The sequence below is a fragment of the Callorhinchus milii genome, unplaced genomic scaffold (assembly GCF_018977255.1).
Source record: "Callorhinchus milii isolate IMCB2004 unplaced genomic scaffold, IMCB_Cmil_1.0 Scaffold6, whole genome shotgun sequence".
Lineage (NCBI taxonomy): Eukaryota > Metazoa > Chordata > Chondrichthyes > Chimaeriformes > Callorhinchidae > Callorhinchus > Callorhinchus milii.
In genome coordinates, this window is record NW_024704747.1 from 25257568 (window position 1) to 25280971 (window position 23404).

The following is a 23404-nucleotide window of genomic DNA, read 5'->3' on the forward strand; positions in this document are numbered from 1 at the left end:
TAGTAAATTATTTGTTTTCCTCTCACAGACAAACCTGGCCCTCCTGGAGGTCCGATAGAATTCAAGACTGTCACAGCCGAGAAAATCACTATCATGTGGAACCCTCCAGAGGACGATGGTGGAGCTTCTATCAGCCACTATATCGTTGAAAAACGCGAGACAAGCCGAGTCGCTTGGTCTCTCATAACAGACAAGTTGGAAACTTGTATGATTTCAATGCAGAAACTCATTAAAGGCAATGAATATGTATTCCGTGTCAGGGGTGTGAACAAATACGGTGTTGGTGAACCACTGGAATCTGATGTTGTTATCGCTAAGAATGCATTTGGTAAGACAGTAAGACCACTTGTATTGTTATTTGCACGTACATAGTTGCATCTCTAGAGTTGTCGTGGATTATTTACCCACAAAGAATAACCCTGAGATTCTCGTTTAAACAGTGACACCTGGACAAGCCAGCATGCCCGAAGCCACAATGATAACTAAACAGACAATGACTATCACCTGGACGAGGCCTACCGTTGATGGCGGCAATGAAATAATTGGTTATTTCTTGGAAAAACGAGAGAAAAGGAGTCTTCGCTGGTTCAAAGTCATTAAGGAACCCATCCGTGACACCAGGCAAAAGGTCTCCGGCCTCACCGAAGGGAACGAGTATCAATTCCGCGTGAGCGCCATGAATGCAGCTGGACTCGGCCCACCTTCTGACATCTCCGATTTCTACAAAGCCGCCGATCCAGTTGGTACGTAGAGATATTCCAAAGTTTATTTCAAGTTTAAAGATGAGCCTGTATTTAAACTTAAGCGATATGGCTTATTAAAAAAGGGTAAATAAATGTGTCTGTGCTTGTACCCGCAGATCCACCGGGCGAACCAACCAAACTGAAGATTGTCGACACTACTAAGTCGTCCATCACTCTGAGCTGGACTAAACCAGTCTACGATGGAGGAAGTACGATAACAAGCTACGTTGTTGAAAAGAAGGAAGCTGAGGAAGAGGAATGGACAGTGGTCAGTGCAAAGGGTGAAGTCAGAACTTCAGAATATGTTGTGGCCCACTTACAACCTGGTATCAACTATTACTTCCGGGTCAGTGCCGTCAACATTGCTGGCCATGGAGAGCCAATTGAAATGACAGAACCTGTGCAAGCTAAGGACATACTTGGTAAGTCAACGGTTTATAAAAATGATTTTATACAAAGCGTAAAAATGTATTTTTTTTCTCTAAAATATACGTTTCTTTTTTTAAACTATTGCAGAAGGGCCAGAGATCGATCTTGACGTTGTGATGAGAAGTTCAATAACAGTAAAAGCAGGCGAAGACGTGGAGATCATGATACCCTTTAAAGGCCGTCCTACTCCAAATGTCACATGGAGGAAGGGTGAGAAACTGATCAACGGGGATGAGAAATATATCATCCACAACACTGAGTCAACCACATTCATGACTATTCCTCAGGTCAGTCGTGAGGATTCGGGCAAATACGTGTTGACAATTGAAAATGGCGTCGGTGAAGCCAAATCAACTTTTGTGACTGTAAAGGTCCTTGACACTCCCGGGGCTTGTCAGAATATACAGATCAAGCATGTAACCCGAAGCACAGTCACATTAATCTGGGACCCTCCTCTTGTAAATGGCGGTTCTGCAATTTGTAATTATGTCATCGAAAAAAGAGATGCAACAAAGAGAGCCTGGTCTTGTGTCACTACCAAATGCTGTGGAACCATGTTCAAACTGACCAACCTGTCAGAAAAGACATCTTTCTTTTTCCGAGTAATGGCAGAGAATGAGAACGGATTGGGTGTCCCATGTGAGACCACGGAAGCAGTGAAAGCCACTGAAGTGCCAGGACCCGTCAAAGAGCTCGCAATGAAGGATTCCACAAAGACGTCTGTTGTGTTACAATGGAACAAACCTGATTATGATGGAGGAAGTATCATCTCAGACTACATCATCGAAAAGAAACTGAAAGAGGAGACCGAATGGTCCAGTGCTGGAACTTGCAAAGTTTGCGAATTTGAAGCCACTAAATTAAAGGAGCTAACAGCTATGGATTTCCGAGTATTTGCTAAAAACGAAAAAGGACTAAGTGACAGTGTTACAATCGGACCCATTACAGTGAAAGATTATGTTATCACGCCTGAAGCAGATTTATCTGAAATTCCAGGAGGACAGATTAGTGTCAGAATTGGACACAATATCCACATTGAACTGCCTTATAAGGGCAAACCGCAGCCGAGTATCCAATGGCTGAAAGATAATGCTCCGTTAAAAGAAACCGAGTTTATTCGGTACAAGAAAACAGCCACCAAAGCGACTTTAAATATCAAGAACGTCAAGAAAGAACACGGTGGGAAATACACCTTAATCTTGGAAAATGCTGTTTCCAGAAAATCGTTCAGCATCACTGTTTTTACTCTGGGTCCTCCATCCAAGCCGAAGGGACCAGTCAAATTTGATGAAGTGAAAGCGGACAGCGTCATCGTTTCCTGGGATGTCCCTGATGATAACGGAGGAAGTGAGATCACTTGCTACAGCGTTGAAAAGCGTGAAACCTCGCAAACCAGCTGGAAAATGGTTTGCTCCAGTGTCACCAGAACAAGCTTTAAGGTTCCAAACCTGGTCAAAGACTTGGAGTACCAGTTCAGAATCCGAGCTGAAAATAGATATGGAATAAGTGCGCCACTTAATTCAATGGATGTTATCGCAAAACACCAGTTCAGACCTCCTGGTCCTCCCGGCAAGCCTGTTGTGTACAATATTACCTGCGATGGTATGACAATCACGTGGGACGCACCAGTATATGACGGCGGTTCCGAAGTAATTGGTTATCATGTTGAGAAGAAGGAAAGGAACAGCATCTTGTGGCAGAAGGTCAACACAGCATACATTTCTGGCAGAGATTATAGAATTATAGGACTCATCGAGGGTCTGGACTACCAGTTCCGTGTTTATGCTGAAAATAGTGTTGGATTAAGTCCAGTCAGTGAATTGAGTAAATTACATCTGGCTGTCTCACCAGTTGGTAAGTAATCAATTGCTGCAAATTATAACAGCAGAAAAAATTACTCATGTTTAATTCTAGTTTAATCCAAACAATTAAAAATTAATAATGCCCATTCATTTGTACAGATCCACCCGGTACACCCGATTATATCGATCTCACAAGGGATACTGTAACACTTAAGTGGGATGCACCACTACGCGATGGTGGAAGTAAGATTGTCGGCTATTGTGTTGAAAAACGCCAAGCAAGTGGACGTTGGCTACGGTGCAATTTTATTGATGTTTCCGAGTGTCAGTATACAGTCTCAGGTCTTAGCCCTGGTGACCGATATGAATTCCGTATAATTGCTAGAAATGCAGTAGGAACAATGAGCCCACCTTCTCAGTCATCCGGATACATCATGACCAGAGATGAAAGCAGTAAGTACTAAAACAAAACAAACTAAAATTACGTGACATGCCTGCCGTAAAGTATTTCTGTCAAAAAATTATTTCTTGGCTTTTTTTTTATCTACGTAACTTATTCAACTTTCTCTCTACAGTATCACCAACAATTGAATTTGGTGCTGAGCACTTTGAAGGCCTGACCGTAAAATCGGGTGAGGCAATTCGAATGAAGGTGCATATCAAAGGCCGTCCATTACCCCAGGTTACTTGGTTCAAAGATGGAAAAGAAATTGACAAGAAGTTGATGGTAGACATCACCAATGTTATTGGATCTAGCAGTGTCTTTGTCAGAGACGCCTCACGGGATCACCGTGGTGTATACACTGTGGAAGCCAAGAATGCATCTGGCAGCAAGAAGGCTGATATTACTGTCAGAGTTCAAGGTATTTGGAGGAATTTGACTTTTACATCTACTTTTCTTAGTCAGTCTATCACATGAGTACAATAACGTGTCAGCCTGACTCAGTTGGTAGCACTCTCACCTCTGCATCAGAAGGTTATGGGTTCAAACCTCACATCCAGGACTTCAAGCTCGTAGTCTAGTTAAAGATCCCAAGGCACTATTTGAGAAAGAGAAGGGAGTTTTTAGTGTACTAGTAAAACGACCTCCTATATATTGGTCATTCACTCATGGCTGTTTGTGGGACATAACGTTGTACAAGCTGGCTGTCACGTTTCACACACAAAATCTACAGTCAATTCACTTTACAATATATTCCGTGAAGCGTTTTGAGACGTCTCAAGATGTGATAAGGTGCTAAATCAAATGCAAGGATTATTATTATGTTCGCCTGCAAATAAAATCAATTCATTTTACAGTAAAATCCTGTGATAGGCTTCAAAGTGTTTTGATGGTGTGTTAAGCGACAATGCAAGGATGTAGCATGTCTTAGTTACTGCTGAACAAAACTGGATGACTCACAATTTTGATTTTATTTCAGATACCCCAGGAAAACCAATTGGACCTATCCGATTCAGCAATATTACTGGAGAAAAACTCACATTGTGGTGGGAACCTCCAGATAATGACGGCTGTGCCGTAATTACCCACTATGTGATTGAGAAACGAGAGACGAGCCGAATTGCTTGGTCAATGGTCAGTGATAACTGCGAAGCCTGCTCATTCTCAGTTACCAAACTAATCAAGGGCAACGAGTACCAGTTCCGTATATCCAGTGTCAACAAATTTGGTGTTGGAAGACCATTAGATTCTGAACCAGTTATTGCACAGATACAATACAGTACGTTTTGTTTTCCTACAATTTTACATTGATTATTTCTCCCCCCCACCCCCAGCCCCATCGCCCCACACACTTTTCGTCTGCTTCAGTCAGGCCTAATTCGTTAATGTTTGTATTTTCACAGCCACACCTGATCCCCCAGGAACTCCAGAACCAACCTATGTAACAGGAGACAGTATCACAGTGACTTGGTCCAGACCACGATCTGACGGAGGAAATGAAATCAAACAATACATCCTTGAGCGACGTGAGAAAAAGAGCATGCGGTGGGTCAAAGTGTTTAGCAAGAGAACCATCACAGAAACCAGATATAGAATAACTGGACTCACTGAAGGGAACGAATACGAGTTCCGTGTCACGGCTGAAAATGATGCTGGAGTCGGACCCTCAAGCGAAATCTCAAGACTTGTTAAATGCAGAGAACCAGTTAATCCACCAGGTGCGCCTACAGTTGTCAGAGTCACAGACACAACAAAGACATCCGTGAGCTTGGAATGGACCAAGCCTGTGTTTGACGGAGGCATGCCGATCATCGGGTACATCATTGAGATGTGCAAGACCGCTCTTGGCAATTGGAATAAGGTGAACGCAGAGGCGTGTGTCAACACCAAATACACTGTTACTGAGTTGGAAGCTACGGAAGAGTACACATTCCGTGTCTGTGCCGTCAATAGTGCAGGCAAAGGAGATAGCTGTGAGGTAGCCTCCGCAGTGCAAGCTGTAGATAGGTTAACGTCACCTGAAATTGATATTGATGCCAGTTTCAAGCAAATCCACATTGTCAAAGCTGGAGGCACAGTTCAACTCAGCATTGCTTTCCAAGGCAGACCAGTACCTGTTGTTACTTGGTCCAAGGCAGATTCATCCATTGGGATACACGCTCACATTAACACAACTGACACATTCAGCGTTTTAACAATAGAAAACTGCAATAGGTACGATGCTGGTAAATACACACTTAGTTTGGAGAACAATAGCGGCAGCAAATCTATTACATTCACAGTCAAGGTACTAGACACTCCGGGAGCTCCGGGCCCAATCACCTTCAAAGACGTTACAAGAGGATCAGTGACATTGATGTGGGATGCTCCAGTTATTGATGGAGGTTCAAGCATTCGCCATTACATTATAGAAAAGCACGAAGCTAGTCGGCGTAGCTGGCAAGAAATTAGTGGAAAGTGTTCCCGACAGATCTTAAAGATAGGAGACCTTGCTGAAGGGGTGCAATACTACTTCCGCGTCATGGCAGTAAACGAATATGGCGTCGGCGAGCCTTATGAAATGGCAGAACCTATCATTGCCACAGAGGAACCGGCACCACCGAAGAGACTGGATATTGTTGACACTGGCAAGACCTCTGCTGACTTGGCTTGGATGAAACCAGAGCACGATGGTGGTAGTCGAATTACTGGTTACCTGATACAGATGAAGCAGAAGGGTTCAGATCACTGGGTTGATGCCTGTAACACCAAACTTCTTCAGGTTACAGTTGATGGACTTGTAGAAAACACAGAGTATGAATTCCGTGTCCAAGCCAAGAACGATGCTGGTTACAGTGAACCAAGAGAGTCCTTTTCATCTGTTATTATTAAAGAACCACGGATAGAGCCTAAAGCGGATCTCACTGGCATCACCAATCAAACGATCACTTGCAAAAGCGGAAGTTCCTTTACCATCGATGTTCCTATCAGTGGACGTCCACCACCCAAGGTAACTTGGAAACTCGAGGAGATGAGACTTAAAGAAACTGATAGAGTCAGCATCAAGACAACAAAAGAGAGAACCACTCTGTGCATGAAGGAAAGTCTGAGAGGCGACTCTGGCAAATATTACTTAACACTGGAAAACACAGCAGGAGTCAAGACTTTTACCGTGACTGTTAATGTTATTGGCCGACCAGGTTCTGTTACTGGCCCCATAGAAATCTCATCAGTTTCTGCGGAGTCCTGCGTATTGTCATGGCAAGAGACCGAAGATGATGGTGGCGCAGAAATCACCAACTACATTGTAGAAAAACGTGAATCTGGTACTACAGTCTGGCAGCTGGTCAACTCCAGTGTGAAACGCACTCAAATTAAAGTCACCCGTTTGACAAAATACATGGAGTACAACTTCCGTGTCTCTGCAGAGAACAGATTTGGTGTCAGCAAACCGTTAGAATCAGCTCCTATAGTCGCTGAGCATCCATTTGGTAAGTAAAAGCAACAAACAAACATACTTCTGAATTGAACTCATGTGTTGTAAATGTGTAGTTACATGCTTTATAACGGATTAAAAATTAAGCATGATTTTTTTTTTGCACATACTACAGTTCCACCAAGTGCACCAACTAGGCCAGATGTCTACTTTGTTTCTTCGAGTGCCATGTCTGTTCGATGGGAAGAACCATACCATGATGGTGGTAGCAAAGTCAATGCCTATTGGATTGAAAAGAAGGAACGCAACAGCATTCTTTGGGTGAAGGAAAACAAAATACCATGCATCGAGTGTCACTACAAAATATCCAGCCTAGTAGAAGGCTTGGAGTACCAGTTCAGAATCTATGCCATGAATAAAGCTGGCTTAAGCAAAGCCAGTGAAGCATCCAGACCACAAATCGCTCAAAATCCTGTTGGTAAGTACACACATAAAATAAGAGATATGTATACGTGAAGCCATTGCACTTTTTTAAATCTACAGCTAATTGCAAATTGCAACTGAAAATAATATTTCCCTCTGTTCACATTTGTTTACAGATCCTCCAGGTCGACCTGAAGTTACAGATGTTGACAATTCATCTGTTTCGCTGAAATGGACAGTGCCAATCAACGATGGCGGAAGCAAGATTGTTGGTTATGTTGTGGAGCGTAAGCCATATTCTGAGACTGGCGAAGGTCGCTGGCTGAAGTGCAACTACACTTCTATCACAGATACCTTCTACACAGTGTCAGGGCTCAGTGAAGCAGAGGTTTATGAATTCCGTGCTTTAGCTAAGAATGCAAGTGGAGTCATCAGTATACCATCTGAATCCACTGGACCGGTCACTTGCAGAGATGAATATAGTACGTTTGAATAAAGTACAATTCAATCATGTACAATTTTATAGTCAATAGCCATTGATTATCAGACTTGAATTTTATATTAACACTACAAATTCGCTTTCAAAAGTCACTTATGCACCTGTTGTTTATTTATACTTCCAGTACCACCAAAGGCTGAACTACACACCAGACTGCTTGGAGAAGTGGTAACCATAAGAGCTGGCTCAGATCTTGTACTTGATGCGTTTGTTGGTGGGAAACCTGATCCTAAGGTCTTCTGGTCTAAGGGAGACAAAGAACTGGAGCTTTGTGAAAAGATTTCTCTGCAGTACACTAACAAGCGGGCCATCGCCATCATTAAGTTCTGCGACAGAAGTGACACTGGAAAATACACACTAACTGTGAGAAATCCAAGTGGAATTAAGACCGTATCTGTAAATGTTAAAGTGCTCGGTAAGTTTTCTATCACAAAAGGCAGTAAGTGCATTTGAGCAACTAATCGAGGTATAAATTTATGAAGGAACTATATTGGTATCTGAACTTTGTGATTCATGTTCTGTTTAGATTCACCAGGGCCTTGTGAAGGTTCAATCACCATCAGCAGAGTCACTGAGGAAAAATGCACTTTGACATGGAATATGCCACTAGAAGATGGTGGAGCCGAGATTACACACTTTATTGTGGAGCGACGTGAGACCAGCAGACTTAACTGGGCAATTGTTGAACCTGAGTGCCTCACTCTTTCCACTGTTGCTTCGAGATTTGTAAAGAACAATGAATACATTTTCAGAGTAAGAGCAGTCAACAAATATGGACCCGGTGTACTGCTCGAGTCTGGACCTGTAGTGGCCAGAAACCTATTCAGTAAGTGCCCACGTCATGTTTTCTTTAAACATTATTAACCGCCCGACCAACGTTACATTAACTTGCATTAGTACCTCATGTGTCAGCCTGGTCCAGCTTTAGCGCTCTCGCCTCTGAGTCAGAAGGTTCTGGGTTCAAGCCCCACTTCGGGTATTGGAATCACAATGTCTAAGGTGACACTCCAATGCATTGCTGAGGGTATGTTGCATTGTCGTTCTTCGGATGAGACGTTAAATATCCTGTGGCACTATTCGAAAAGAGAAGGGAGTTTTTCTCGGTGTCCTGGTTAACAATCCCCTGGCTGTTTGTGGGACATTGCCGTGTGCAACTGTCTGCCACGTTTCGCTCACAAAACACACAGTCAATCCACTTTACAGTATATCCTGTGAAGCGCTTTGAAACGTCTCGACGATGTGATAAGACAATACATCAAATACAAGTATGATTATTATTATTATTCAAGGTATTACTGAAAGCTAATGCACTCGTATTGTTGTAAACAGCTGTTCCATCACAACCTGGGGAGCCACAGTTTGTTGCAGTTGGTAAAGAACATATCATCATCCAATGGATGAAGTGCGAAACTGATGGCGGAGCTGAAATTAGAAACTACCTGGTAGATAAGCGTGAAAAACGAAGTGTGCGCTGGACACGGGTCAACAGAGATTATACTGTTTATGACACTAGACTCAAAGTGACAGGTTTAATGGAAAATTGTGAGTACCAATTCCGTGTTTCAGCGGTGAACGCAGCTGGCAACAGTGAACCAAGTGAATCGTCACAGTACATCCTTTGCAAAGAACCTACATGTAAGTTGTGCTTTTACAACACACAAACGTTTCAGAATTTTCATAACTGAAACTATTTTTTCGATCACTATCTTTACAGATGCTTCTGAACCTAATCTATTTCTATTCACAATCAGATACACCTGGATTACCTTCAGCGCCAAGAGTTGTGGACACAACCCGGCACAGCATTAGCCTAGCATGGACAAGACCCATGTACGATGGTGGTTCTGATATCATCGGCTATGTACTTGAAATGAAAGAGGAAGGTACAGAGCAGTGGTACAGAGCACACACGACTTCTTCCCTAAGGAACACTGAGTACACGATTGCATCCCTTGTAACTGGCAAGAAGTACTTCTTCAGAGTGGCTTCTGTCAATATCAACGGAATAAGTGAATTCAGTGAATCATCTGCTGAAATCGAAACAGTTGAAAGGATAGGTAAGTGGCATGGATTTGAAAACCAGAATCACAGGGGTTTTCAATACTTTACTCTTTTCTGCCCAGACATCACCAGCATTAGGATACAAGATTTTGCAAAGTGTAGATGTGAAACTAGTGAATTGTGATTATGTCTGCAACTCAAATTCAAATGTTGATTTCAAGCGTCCGTGCAACAGAGTCAGTCATGACATATCTTAGAAATGCTCATTTCTAATCCCTTTGTGAATCCCAGTAAAAAAACCTCAGTGTGCATACTTATTATTATTATCATCATAATCAAAATTGTACTGTGTGTGAATTTACTAGGAAGAAATGTTAAAATCCCACCTAATAATCCCCAAACTCTTGGACGCTGTTAATTTTGGATAAAATCTAATAAAACATTTTTTGAAGAGTTACTATCTTGTTTTCCATCTGGGTTCTGCTAATACATTTCATTCTTTCTAGCAATCCCAGACCTTGAGCTTGATGATGACCTGAAGAAAACTGTCACTGTTAGAGCTGGTGGCTCTCTCCGCTTAATGGTCTCTGTATCGGGAAGACCAGCTCCAATAATAAACTGGAGCAAGTCTGGTGTCGATCTCATGAGCCGTGGTTTCATTGATACAACCGATTCTTACTCACTGCTAATAATCGACAAAGTGAATCGTTACGATGCGGGAAAATACATCATTGAGGCTGAAAACCCATCTGGCAAGAAAGCAGCAACTATTGTTGTCAAAGTATACGGTATGTGGAAAAATGTGTTTTTAATATTGCTTTTTCAATTCTGATTTATTTACTGCTTCTTCTTCACTTCCTCCTTCCCACCATTGGTGGCCGAGTCCTTAGCCACTATGCCCTGCCTTTTGAAGCCACTGATAAAATATACAGTCGATTCACTTTATAGTATGTTCTGTAAAGAGCTTTGAGACATCTCGAAGATGTGACAAGACGCTATATCAAATGCAAGGATTATTACTATTATTAATATAATACAAAATCTCTTTGCTTTGTCTCCTCTCTCTGTGTCTTCCAAATCATCTTAAAAATATATCACTTTGTCCCTTCTTCCCACCTGCTTTTTGCTCCATATCATAACAATCAAGTGCTTTTATGTATAATCCTACACGAGCAACGTGTTGTGTTGTCAATTTCTGCTTAACATTTCGAAACATTTGAAATATTAATTACATTGTTTTGTTTTCAGATACACCTGGCCCACCTGGTGTGGTTAAGGTTAAGGAAGTCACAAAGGATTCTGTGGTTTTAACTTGGGAAGTGCCATTAATCGATGGTGGAGCACCTATCAATAACTATATCATTGAGAAACGTGAAGCAGCTATGAGAGCATTCAAGACAGTGACAATTAAGTGCAACAAGACAATTTACAGAATAACCGGACTCCACGAAGGAAGCATGTACTATTTCAGAGTCTTGCCAGAGAATATCTATGGAATTGGTGAACCATGTGAAGTAGCAGATTCTGTGCTTGTGTCTGAAGTTGCTATGGTTCCACAGAAACTAGAAGTGATTGATGTCACCAAGACCTCAGTTACACTAGCCTGGGAGAAACCACTACATGATGGAGGCTCTAGATTGACTGGTTATGTAATTGAAGCGTGCAAGGCCGGTACAGACAGATGGATGAAGGTTGCCACCGTTAAACAGACGGTCTTCCAGCACACCATCATCTCTCTAAATGAGAACGAGCAATACCTCTTCAGAGTCCACGCCCTAAATGCGAAGGGTATGAGTGAAGCCAGAGAGATTGTGACTGCTGTCACTGTAAAGGAACAGAAAGGTACGTATATTTTCAAAATGTATTTGGTACTCAGATGGTAGCTCACAAACCTATTCAGTACTATGACGAACGTATTAGCTTCAGCCCCTAATTAATGGTACTTTTATTTATTTTCTTCAACAGTGGTGCCAACGATAGATTTAGTGGGCATAACTCAAAAGACCGTTTCAGTGCACGCTGGCAAGCCCATTGAGCTGGTTATTCCGATCGGTGGCCGTCCATATCCCGCGGCTTCCTGGTACTTTGCTGGAAACAAAATGAGAGAGGGCGATCGGATCAAGATGGAAAAATCAGCTAAAGTAGTGAAGCTTACCGTGCGTGAAACCACTATCAGTGACACCGGTGACTACATGCTTGAGCTGAAAAACACTGCTGGAACCACTACTGAATCTATCAAAGTGATCATCCTTGGTAAGTAATTCTCACGAGCACTTCGCTGAAATAAAATTCGGCTTCAGGCGTGCACTCTTGGAGCTGTTCTTTGCTTGTATAATTTTTCAAACGTTCAATAATTAATTTTTTCGAATCATGAACCTGTGGAACAGGTTCCCTGGGGAGACGGTTGAAGCAGAAAATGTTAATTCCTTCAAACACAGATTAGATCATTTTCTTTTAGGAAATAACATTATGGGATATATAGCACATAGGGTAGTTCGGGACATCTGTATGTGTGACCGCCAGGAAGGTGCAAGGCAAAATAAATGGACCTTGGTCTTATTCTCATCTAGGGTTTCTTACTTTCTTGTGTCCTTAATAAATGTACATCAATTTATTTTGCAGACAAGCCAGGGTACCCCACAGGTCCAATTCGATTTGATGAGATTGATGCCACCTCTGTGACTATCAGCTGGGACCCACCAGAGAAAGAAGGTGGAGCGACCATCACTGGCTATGTGGTTGAACAACGTGATGCTCATCGCCCAGGATGGCTGCCAGTGTCTGAATCTGTTACAAGGACCATGTTCAAATTCATTAGATTAATTGAAGGCACTGAATACGTCTTCCGTGTAGCAGCTACAAACCGCTTTGGCATCGGATCATTCTTACAATCCGACATTGTACAGTGCAAGAGTGCGATCGGTAAGTTTATTGCAAACAAGTGTACTGGTAATTAGAGGCGTTACAAAACATACAATGTGTCCTATGCTTTCTTCACTGTGTTGATCCTCAAGCTGTTAGCAGTGCTACAGAAACTGCTGCTGACTTTCTCTCAAAGCTGAGAAAGCAAGCCATTCAGCCCAGTCAGTTCTTGCCCAGTGTTTATACTCCTCATGAGTCTCTCCGCACTCCTTGCTCCCTCCCATATCCTTCTATTGCCTTCTCCGTAGACAGACTAACCTGTTCTGTAGAACTTCAGCTGCAAGTGACACTGACAATAAACCCATATTTTATCAACGTAGCCTTATTCCTATAGTATCAACTCTAAGCTGCTAAAATAAATCCTAAAAATATCATTTCAAATAAAATTGGCTTTTTAACTTTTTTAATTGATATTCTGTTAAGAATCCTGTCCCTGCCATGTAAAATGACTAAACGACCAGGAAAGAAACATTTTTGACCTTTTCTTTCCAACAGACACCTCTGAACCTCCTGATACGCCCCAGGTATTCGATATTTCTCGTGATGGAATGACCATTACTTGGGATGTGCCAGTTGAAGATGGTGGCTCCCAGGTTACCGGGTACATCATTGAACGCAAAGAACTGAGAGCTGAACGGTGGGTCCGAGTCAACAAAGTACCTGTGACTATGACAAGGTACCGTTCCACTGGACTCATTGAAGGACTAGAGTATGAACACCGAGTGACTGCTATCAACGCAAGAGGTGAAAGCAAACCAAGTCGGCCAACCAAGCCTGCAATTGCCATGGACCCAATAGGTAAAGTATATACCTGTAGTCATTATACAGTACACAATCAATTCATTTTACAGTATATCCTGTGAAACGCAAAGAGACATCTCGAAGACATGATAAGATGCTACATCAGATGCAAGGATCACTATTATTATTAACTAGTTGTGGTATTAACTTGATTTGTTGTCTTCCGTAGAACCACCCGAAAAGCCCCAGAACCCAAGAGTTACAGACACCACACGAACATCCGTGTCTCTTGCTTGGAACCCACCGGAAGAAGAAGGAGGTTCCAAGGTCACCGGGTACCTCATTCAGATGCAGAAAATCGATCAGTTTGAATGGACCAAGTGCAATACCACTCCAACAAAGATCTGTGAATACACTCTGACTCACATGCCACAGGGAGCTGAATACAGGTTCAGGATATTAGCAGTTAATGCTGGTGGATCTGGTGAACCTGCTGATGTCCCAGGAACAGTCAAAGTCACTGAAATGATAGGTGAGAATTGTTAATCTTCAGATATTTTCTTTTATTTCTACCTCCCTTCCTGACACATTTCGCAGAAGTTTGGTTTTGGGGTAATAACATGATTATTGTTGTTATTGTATCTTTGCTGTGTTAAAAGTTGAATTATTTTTATTTTTTTCCCCAGCATATCCTGATTATGAACTTGATCCTAAATATATGGAAGGCCTACTGGTCAGACAAGGTGGAGTCATCAGGCTGACTGTGCCAATCAAAGGCAAACCTATTCCTGTTTGTAAGTGGACGAAGGAAGGTCGTGATGTCAGCCACCGTGCTATGATTGCGTCCAGTGACACCGACACTGAACTTGTGATAAAAGAAGCAGATAGAGAAGATTCAGGCACTTATGACCTGGTCCTTGAAAACAAATGTGGCAAAAAGGCAGCTTACATTAAGGTGAAAGTGATTGGAATCCCGAATCGTCCGGAAGGACCACTTGAATTTGATGACATACAAGCTCGTTCTGTCAGAGTTAGCTGGAGACCTCCCACTGATGATGGTGGATCGGACATCATTGCGTATATTGTTGAGAGACGTGAGGTGCCCAAAACTGCCTGGTACACTGTTGATTGCACAGTAAAGGAGTGTTCCATTGTTGTTAGAGGCCTGAAAGAAAACATAGAATATCACTTCCGAGTTTCTGCTGAAAATAACTTTGGCATCAGTCAATCTCTAAAATCTGAGGAGCCAGTTATACCAAAGACACAACTAAGTAAGTGTAACGTGTTGAACATGGACTAAAATATTATCTTACGATTTGGTAAATTGTCTTCAGCAATTCTTCAGATTAATTAGTCATTTACTTGGTGACTGTTTGTGGGTGTGTGTGTGTGTGTGTGATCTTGGTGTATGCAATGTGCTTCTTATGTTTGCAGTCACTACACTTGGTAGTAATTACTTGTAAATTATGTGTAAGGTTTCCAGACTATAGAAATGGAAAGATTTTTGTTAATGTTGATAATGGAGTGTCATCGTGACTATCTCTACAGTCAATAACGAATGAACTGCTTTTTGTTTTAGATCCACCAGAGCCTCCAAGCAACCCTCCAGAAATCCTGGATGTTACCAAAACGTCCGTCTCTCTATCCTGGGCAAGGCCAAAGGATGATGGTGGATCTCGCGTCACTGGCTATTTTATTGATCGCAAAGAATCTACTACAGATAAATGGGTTCGACAAAACAAGACCCAAATTACTACAACAATGTACACGGTCACAGGACTTGTACCGGATGCTGAATATCAGTTCCGTATCATTGCACAGAATGACATAGGATCCAGTGAACCAAGTCAAGCATCAGATAGTGTTATATGCAAGGATCCCTTTGGTATGTTATATTTTTATGACTGCACTTAAATCTTTCATTTGAATGAATTGAAGTTAAGTCTGAGATTTGAAACACAGTGTGGTTGCAAATTCTTCATAGGACAAATGTATCATTAACGTACGTCATCCATTTTTTGATCATGTATTTCTAATCAAAACACTCACTTTCTACCCCCAGATAAACCAAGCCAACCTGGAGAAATCGAGATCATTTCTGTCACAAAGGATAGCATCGCTATTAAATGGGAGCGTCCTGAATGTGACGGTGGCAAGGATATCATTGGTTACTGGATTGAGTACCGTCAATCTGGCGATAGTGCCTGGAAGAAATGCAACAAGGACCGCACCAAAGACAGACAGTTTACACAGGGAGGCCTTCTGGAGTCTACGGAGTATGAATTCAGAGTCTTTGCCGAGAATGAGACCGGAATCGGCAGGCCTCGTAGAACTCCTGTAGCAATCAAGACCAAACTAACATGTACGTCTTTAGATTTGTACTTTTTTTTTGTAAGATTTAAAATGAATACATTCTATATGTTGATGAAACCAACAATTGCTAATTGTGCTTTTTCTTTTTTAAAAAAAACAACAGCTGGAGAAGCACCAGCAGTTAGACAAGAAGTAAAAGATGTTACAGCTAAATTGGGTGAGACAGCAACACTGAGCTGCCAGATAATTGGTAAACCACTTCCCGACATCAAATGGTACCATTATACCAAAGAACTAATTCAAAGCCGCAAGTATAAAATGAGCTCAGACGGACGTAACCATTCATTAACTGTTAAAACAGAAGATCAGGAGGATGAAGGTTCGTACACCTGCAAGGCCACCAATGACGCAGGGGAGACTGAGCTTACTGGCAAACTCTTGCTCCAAGCAGCTCCAATGTTCCACTCTGGATTCCCATTGAAAGAAAAGTATATAGTTGGTAGTGGCACAAGTCTCCGCATCCACGTGGTATACATTGGTCGTCCTGTGCCTGCTATTCACTGGTTCCACGGCAAGAAACCGTTAGCAGTTTCAGAGACTGTATTGATAGAAAACACAGAAAACTACACTCACCTCGTGATCAGAAACGTCCAACGGAAAATCCATGCTGGAAAATACAAAGTGCAACTTAGCAACGTGTTTGGAACAGTGGATACTATACTTAATGTGGAAATACAAGGTAATTTCATCGAGTTCAGTTTATGCGGTAGTTTTATAGTTTGATACCATTTGTTGCTAGATAATTCACTCACTGTAACAGTAAGTCTAAAACCAGTTATGTTTCTCTACAGGTAAACCAGATATGCCTGAAGGGCCAATAGTAATGGATGCTTTCCTGAAGAATTCGGCAGTGATCAGCTGGAAACCACCAATTGATAACGGAGGAGCTATGATCACCAATTACATTGTAGAAAAGCGTGAAGCCAAAGAAGGAGAAACATGGAAGCTTGTATCATCTGCTATCGCTGGCACATCTTGCAGAATCGTAAACCTTATCGATAATGCTGGATACTACTTCCGTGTTTCTGCTCAAAACCAGTTTGGTGTCAGTCAGGCATTGGAAGTCTCAGCCATTGTCATCATCAAGAGTGCATTTGGTAAGTCAACAGCAAAAACGAGTTACATTTACTTGCACTCACGCAGAGTAATGTCTCAGTCCACTTGAGGTGCTTACGTACCAGGCTTAATTTTTGATTTATTATCTCGTCAACTTGAATTTTCTTTCTTTTTATTTTGTCCTGTACAGGGAAGCCTGGTGTACCGTCCAAACCTACTGTAGCCGCTGTCACAAAGGACTCTTGTGTGGTATCATGGAAGCCACCCACTAGTGATGGTGGTGCAAAGATTAGAAACTACTACCTTGAGAAGCGCGAGAAGAAGCAGAACAAATGGATCGCCGCCACAACCGATGAAATCCGTGAGACCGTTTACTCTGCGGAAGGCCTCATCGAGGGCCTGGAGTATGAGTTCCGCGTCAAGTGTGAAAACCTTGGCGGTGAGAGTGACTGGAGCGAGGTATCCGAGCCCATCATTCCAAAGTCTGACGTGCCCATTAGAGCACCGCAGTTCAAAGAAGAATTACGCAACCTGAATATAAAATATAAGGGCAATGCCACTTTTGTTTGCAAGATTACTGGAAATCCTAAACCGATCGTGAAATGGTTTAAACAAGGCAAAGAGATCGAGCCTGATGGTGTAAAGTTAAAGATCCAGGAATTCAAGGGTGGCTACCACCAACTGGTGATTACAGGCGTCACAGGAGAAGATGCTACTGTTTACCAAGTCCGCGCAACCAACCAAGGAGGTGCTATTTCAACCACAGTCTCATTGGATGTTGAAGGTATATATTCCCCAGTAACTTCTTAAACATGTTGTATAATGGTCAGGAAGAAATAGTAATACATCTATTAAATCTGCTGTGACTTTAATGTTTAGCTTGTAAAACTTAATGTAATTTTTTTTCTTTCTAATAGTTCCTGCCGAGATTCACTTACCCAAACATCTGGAAGGCATGGGTGCAGTCCACGCTCTCCGTGGTGAAGTAATTAGCATTAAAATTCCTTTCTCCGGCAAGCCTGATCCTGTAATCACATGGCAAAAGGGACAAGATCTGATCGATACTAACGGTCACTTTCAAGTCATTGTGACCAGGTCATTCACCTCTCTCGTATTCCCCAATGGAGTTGACAGGAAAGATGCTGGTTTCTACATTGTATGTGCCAAGAACAGGTTTGGTATAGATCAGCAAACTGTTGAACTAGATGTGGCAGATGTACCTGACTCGCCAAGAGGAATCCAGGTCAGCGACATCTCACGTGATTCTGTTGCTTTAACATGGAATGCTCCAGCTAGTGATGGTGGAAGCAAAGTAATTAACTACGTTATTCAAAAGTGCGCAACCACGGCGGAAATGTGGATTCGTGTTGGACAATCACGTGATACGCATTACACGGTTGTGAATCTGTTTGGCAAGACCAGCTACCAGTTCCGGGTCATAGCTGAGAACAAGTTTGGTCAGAGTCAACCATCGGAATCAACTGAACCTGTCGTCACTAAAGAAGACAAGACCAGAGTTATAAACTATGACGATGAGGTTGATGAACTGAGAGAGATAACTAAACAGAAAGCTACTCACTCTGCTACCAAAGAACTTCACACCAAATACATGATTGCTGAAGAGCTAGGACGCGGACAGTTTGGTATTGTGCACCGATGCATCAAACACAGCAGTAAGAAGACGTATATGGCAAAGTTTGTTAAAGTAAAAGGCGCTGATCAGGTATTGGTGAAGAAGGAGATTAATGTCTTCAATGTTGCTCGACACCGGAGCATCCTTCAGCTGCACGAATCATTTGATAGTCTTGAAGAACTGGTCATGATCTTTGAGTTCATCTCAGGCGTTGATATCTTTGAGCGCATTTGCTCAACTACTTTTGAGTTGACTGAAAGGGAAATTATCAACTACACTCGCCAGATCTGCGAAGGACTTGAGTTCCTGCATAGTCAGAATATAGGCCATTTTGATATCAAAGCAGAGAATGTCATTTACACAACGAGAAAGAGTTCCAATATTAAGATTATTGAATTTGGACAGACGAGACAACTTAAACCCGGTGATAACATTAGGATACAGTTCACTACCCCAGAATACACAGCACCTGAGCTGCATCAGCACGATATGGTCAGTACATCCGTTGACATGTGGTCAGTAGGTACTCTTGTCTACATACTTCTTTGTGGCCTCAATCCATTTATGGCTGAGACAAACCAGCAGGTTATTGACAACATTTGCAACGCAGAATACAACTTTGAGGACGAAGCTTTCAAAGAAGTCTCAACTGAAGCTCTAGACTTCGTAGATCGCCTCCTGGTCAAAGATAGGAAGGCCCGCATGACTGCTGCTGACGCCCTCGAACATCCTTGGTTGAAACAGAGGACAGAGAGAATGAGCACCAAAGTGATTAAGACTTTGAGACACAGAAGATACTATCAGAGCATAATGAAGAAAGATTTAAATGTCGTCGTCTCTTCTGCTCGTATATCTTCCGGTGGGGCTATTAGATCACAACGTGGAGTTACTGTTGCCAAAGTTAAGGTGGCTCCAATCGATATCGGTCCTCTTACTTCCCAAATTATGCATGCCACTGCTGAAGAAGGCGGACATGTCAAATATTCCTGCCGGATAGAAAACTATGATGAGTCTACTCAAGTGACTTGGTACTTTGGTATTAGGCAACTGGAAAGCAGCAGCAAATATGAAATTTCCTACCAAGATGGTTTGGCATCGATGTATGTTAAAGACATCAACGGTGCAGATGATGGCACTTACCGATGCAAAGTACAGAACGACTATGGTGAAGATAGCTCCTACGCAGAACTGTTTGTGAGTGGTGTCAGAGAAATGCGTTCCTATTATGTTCGCCGTAAGGTCAGGAAAGCAAAACGCAGAGTGGATACCATGAGGCTCCTTGAGAAGCCACCAGAGTTTACTTTGCCTCTGTACAATCACTCTGCGTACATCGGAGAAACTGTCAGATTCGGCGTCACCATAACTGTTCACCCTGAACCACGTGTAACGTGGTTGAAATTTGGCCAGAAGATTAAACCAGGCGAGGATGAGAAAAAGTATACTTTTATAACTGACAAAGGCCTCTACCAGCTTCTAATCCACAATGTAACATTAGATGATGATGCTGAATACACTGTGTTAGCTCGGAATAAATACGGTGAGGATAGCTGCAAAGGCAGACTGACGATAACGCCTCACCCACCTCCAGCAGACAACACTTTAAGACCAATGTTTAAGCGTTTGTTGGCGAATTTAGAATGCGTAGAAGGCAACTCCGTTCGTTTTGAATGCAGAGTGTCTGGCACACCACCTCCGACTCTGAAGTGGGAGAAGGATGGTCAACCTTTGCCTTTTTGTCCAAATATTGAAGTTATCCATGAAGGTCTAGACTACTATGTCTTGTGCATTAGGGACACATTAGCAGAAGACTCAGGCGTTTACAGAGTTATTGCAACCAACAGTGCCGGATCTACAAGTTGTCAAGCCTACCTAAAAGTTGAGCGTGTGACCTATGTCAAGCATCAGTATAGGAACGAGGAGGACCGTAAACAGCAGGTTCAGAAGAAAATTGACAAAACCTTGCGAATGGCTGAAATACTGGCAAAGGTTGAACATGTGTCATTGACATCAGTAGCACAGGAAGCTCTGAGAGAAGCTGCTATACTGTATAAACCAGCTGTCAGCACAAAGAACGTACAAGGAGAATATGAAATATCAAAGGAAGAAAAGGTAAAGGCAGAAAAGAAACTGCGCATGCCATATGACATACCACAACCTCGTGTGCATGAAGCGAGGGCAATCGAAGAAGATCAGGATATCAAACAATTTGTGCCTTTGTCTGATATGAAGTGGTACAGGAAGATACGAGACCAGTATGAAATGCCAGGACCGATCGAGAAACTTGTGACAAAGAGACCCAAACGAATCCGTCTCTCGAGATGGGAACAGTTCTATGAGGTGCCTTTACCACGCTTTACAGATCAGTACAAGCCCAAGTGGCGCATACCAACATCGTCCCAAGACGATCTGGAAATAGTCAGACCGGCTCGAAGACGCTCACTATCGTCCGAGTGTGAAATATGTTGTAGGCCAAGAAGGAGATCACTTGGCGATGTTTCAGTTGATGAATTGCTTCTCCCGGTCGATGACTACCTTTCAATGAAGAGAGTAGAAGAGGAACGACTACGCCTCGAGGAGGAACTTGTGTTAGGATTTTCTGCTTCCCCTCCACGGTACAGCCCTCAGCGTTTTGAATTATCGTCACTTCAGCACAAATCTTTACGGACACAACTAGCTACAGAGGAGGAGGAGGAAGATTATCGCAAGTACAAAACATATCATATCCCTTCCAAACATGAAGCTGGCACAAGCTTTATTGACCTCCGCCAACGTCACGACAAGGCTGTTTATAAGCCACCAAAACAAAAGCAAAGGTTAATCGACGACAGAGAGGACGAAGAGCTGCTTCGACCGTATCGCATGACCGAGAGATTGACCTCCTACAAAAAGGAACTTGAGCACATGGAACACGAGGAGAAGCATAGGTTCACAAGTAGACGAGAAGTGGGGATTGTACAGGCACAAGTAGGCGAGGAAGAAGAAGTAATGGAAGTCAAGAAATACGTCCGTAGGGAATCTCCCTCCGTCTCGAAGTTCCTGAGGAGAAGGCGATCACTTTCCCCAACTTACATGGAACTGATGCGACCGGTGTCTGAACTGATTAGGTCTCGACCTCGCCGACCAGCTGAGATACTGGACTCGGAGAGCGAAGGCTCGGAAAGGCGCTCACCTACCCCAGAGAGAACCCGGCCCCGTTCACCCAGTCCCGTCTCCAGAGAAAGTTCACTCTCACGTTTTGAAAGGACCGCGCGGTTCGACATTTTTTCCAGATACGAATCAATGAAATCTGCGCTAAAAACTCAGAAAACAACAGAAAGAAAATATGAAGTCGTCACCCAACAGCCCTTCTCCCTCGACCACGGACCGCGCATCACGTTGAGGATGCGTTCTCACCGCGTCCCAGTCGGCCAGACGACCAGATTTACTTTAAACATTCTGTCCAAACCAAGATCTGAAGTGAAGTGGTATCACAACGGCAAAGAGATTCAAGAGGGCGAGAAATATAAGTTTACCGATATGTCTGGCGTGCTGACCCTGGAGATTGTCAATTGCCAAGCTGATGACAGTGGCACTTACCGCGCTGTTTGCTCCAATTACAAAGGAGAAGCCTCTGATTACGCAACCCTAGATGTTACTGGAGGGGGCTACTCTTCCTACGTGTCTCGTCGTAGGGATGAAGAACCACCAAAACCATTTATGCCTGACATGACCCGAACCGATATTTACCATCTCTCCACCATTAAGCAAGCAACCACAACCGAAAGTTCTTCTGAACTCAGAGGATTCAAATCGGAAGAATCCCAAAGAAGGGAGGCAGTCAGCTCGGAAGGTTATGCCTTCGAAGAGAAAAAATTAAGGACAGAGGAAATAAGAGCAAGAACAGAGGAAAGAAAAACAAGTGAAGAAAGATCCACTCGGACGTCAACAAAGCTGACTGTCCAAGCAAGAATACTGACAAAACCGCAATCAGCCACAGTAGCAGAAGGAGAATCTGTGAGATTTGTTTGCGACTTTGATGGTGAGCCAGCACCCACTGTGACATGGAAACATGCTGGAACAACAATTTCATCCTCCAGGCGACACCTTATTACATCAACGCAATTCAAATCTACCTTTGCAATCTCGTCAGTTCAATCTTCCGATGAAGGAAGCTACACGGTGGTGGTTGAAAATGCTGCAGGAAGACAGGAAGCACAGTTTACTGTAACCATCCGAAAAGCTGTAGCAAAGGGAATGGGTGTGGTATCACCTCCGAGAATTAAGTCCCCTGAACCTCATGGAAAACCATCATCGGCAAGTAAGTCAGCCAAGAGAGTCAAATCCCCAGACCAAGCCAGCTCTGGCTCAAGAGTTAAGTCGCCTCCTCCTGTCCGAACAGCTTCAGCAGAGCGAGTGGAAATCCCTGCATCCACTCCACCCAAGATTTCTCAAGGATTAAAAGCTGAAATACACGAAGACGGTGCAGTTAAACTGACCTGTACGGTGGAGAGCACTGTCCTCAATGTCAAAGAATTGACTTGGCTGAAAGATGGCCGTAAGATACGGGAGAACAGTCACTACAAATTTGAATATTCTGCCGACGGCGTCTATAACCTCACCATCCACGGGCTTAACGAGAGCGATGAAGGGGAATACACATGTGAAATCACCGGGGAGGGAGGGGTTTCAAAAACAGCTTTCTCTTTCGTCGGTCAAGCCTTCAAAAGCGCAGTCAGCAAAGTGGCCAAAATCACAGAATCAAAGGCAGCTGTGCAGAAAAAAGAAGTGATCTCAAAGCCGATTATCACCATGTACCTCAGCGACCTGTCTGTAGCCTCTGATACCATGGCAAGGCTGACTGTCAAACTTGCAGGAGAACCTAAACCAACTGTAACATGGACCAAGGATGGCCTGGTACGTGGTTGATTTCTATTGCCTCGCTTCTG

General features: G+C 43.0%; 1 protein-coding gene across 1 annotated transcript in view; it reads left to right on the forward strand.

The window, feature by feature from the left end:
* ttn.1 (titin, tandem duplicate 1) overlaps window positions 1-23404 on the forward strand; it is a 227881-nt gene that overhangs the window by 201022 nt on the left and 3455 nt on the right. Inside the window, 27 exon segments of the mRNA XM_042336317.1 lie at window positions 29-328; window positions 441-743; window positions 860-1165; window positions 1260-3026; window positions 3134-3427; window positions 3550-3837; window positions 4396-4695; window positions 4820-6886; window positions 7007-7309; window positions 7431-7736; window positions 7878-8168; window positions 8280-8579; window positions 9083-9388; window positions 9505-9810; window positions 10261-10542; window positions 11003-11596; window positions 11720-12007; window positions 12377-12676; window positions 13172-13474; window positions 13647-13949; window positions 14104-14688; window positions 14997-15302; window positions 15480-15779; window positions 15894-16469; window positions 16582-16887; window positions 17037-17630; window positions 17764-23372. Coding sequence (XP_042192251.1) covers window positions 29-328; window positions 441-743; window positions 860-1165; window positions 1260-3026; window positions 3134-3427; window positions 3550-3837; window positions 4396-4695; window positions 4820-6886; window positions 7007-7309; window positions 7431-7736; window positions 7878-8168; window positions 8280-8579; window positions 9083-9388; window positions 9505-9810; window positions 10261-10542; window positions 11003-11596; window positions 11720-12007; window positions 12377-12676; window positions 13172-13474; window positions 13647-13949; window positions 14104-14688; window positions 14997-15302; window positions 15480-15779; window positions 15894-16469; window positions 16582-16887; window positions 17037-17630; window positions 17764-23372 — 17783 coding nt within the window.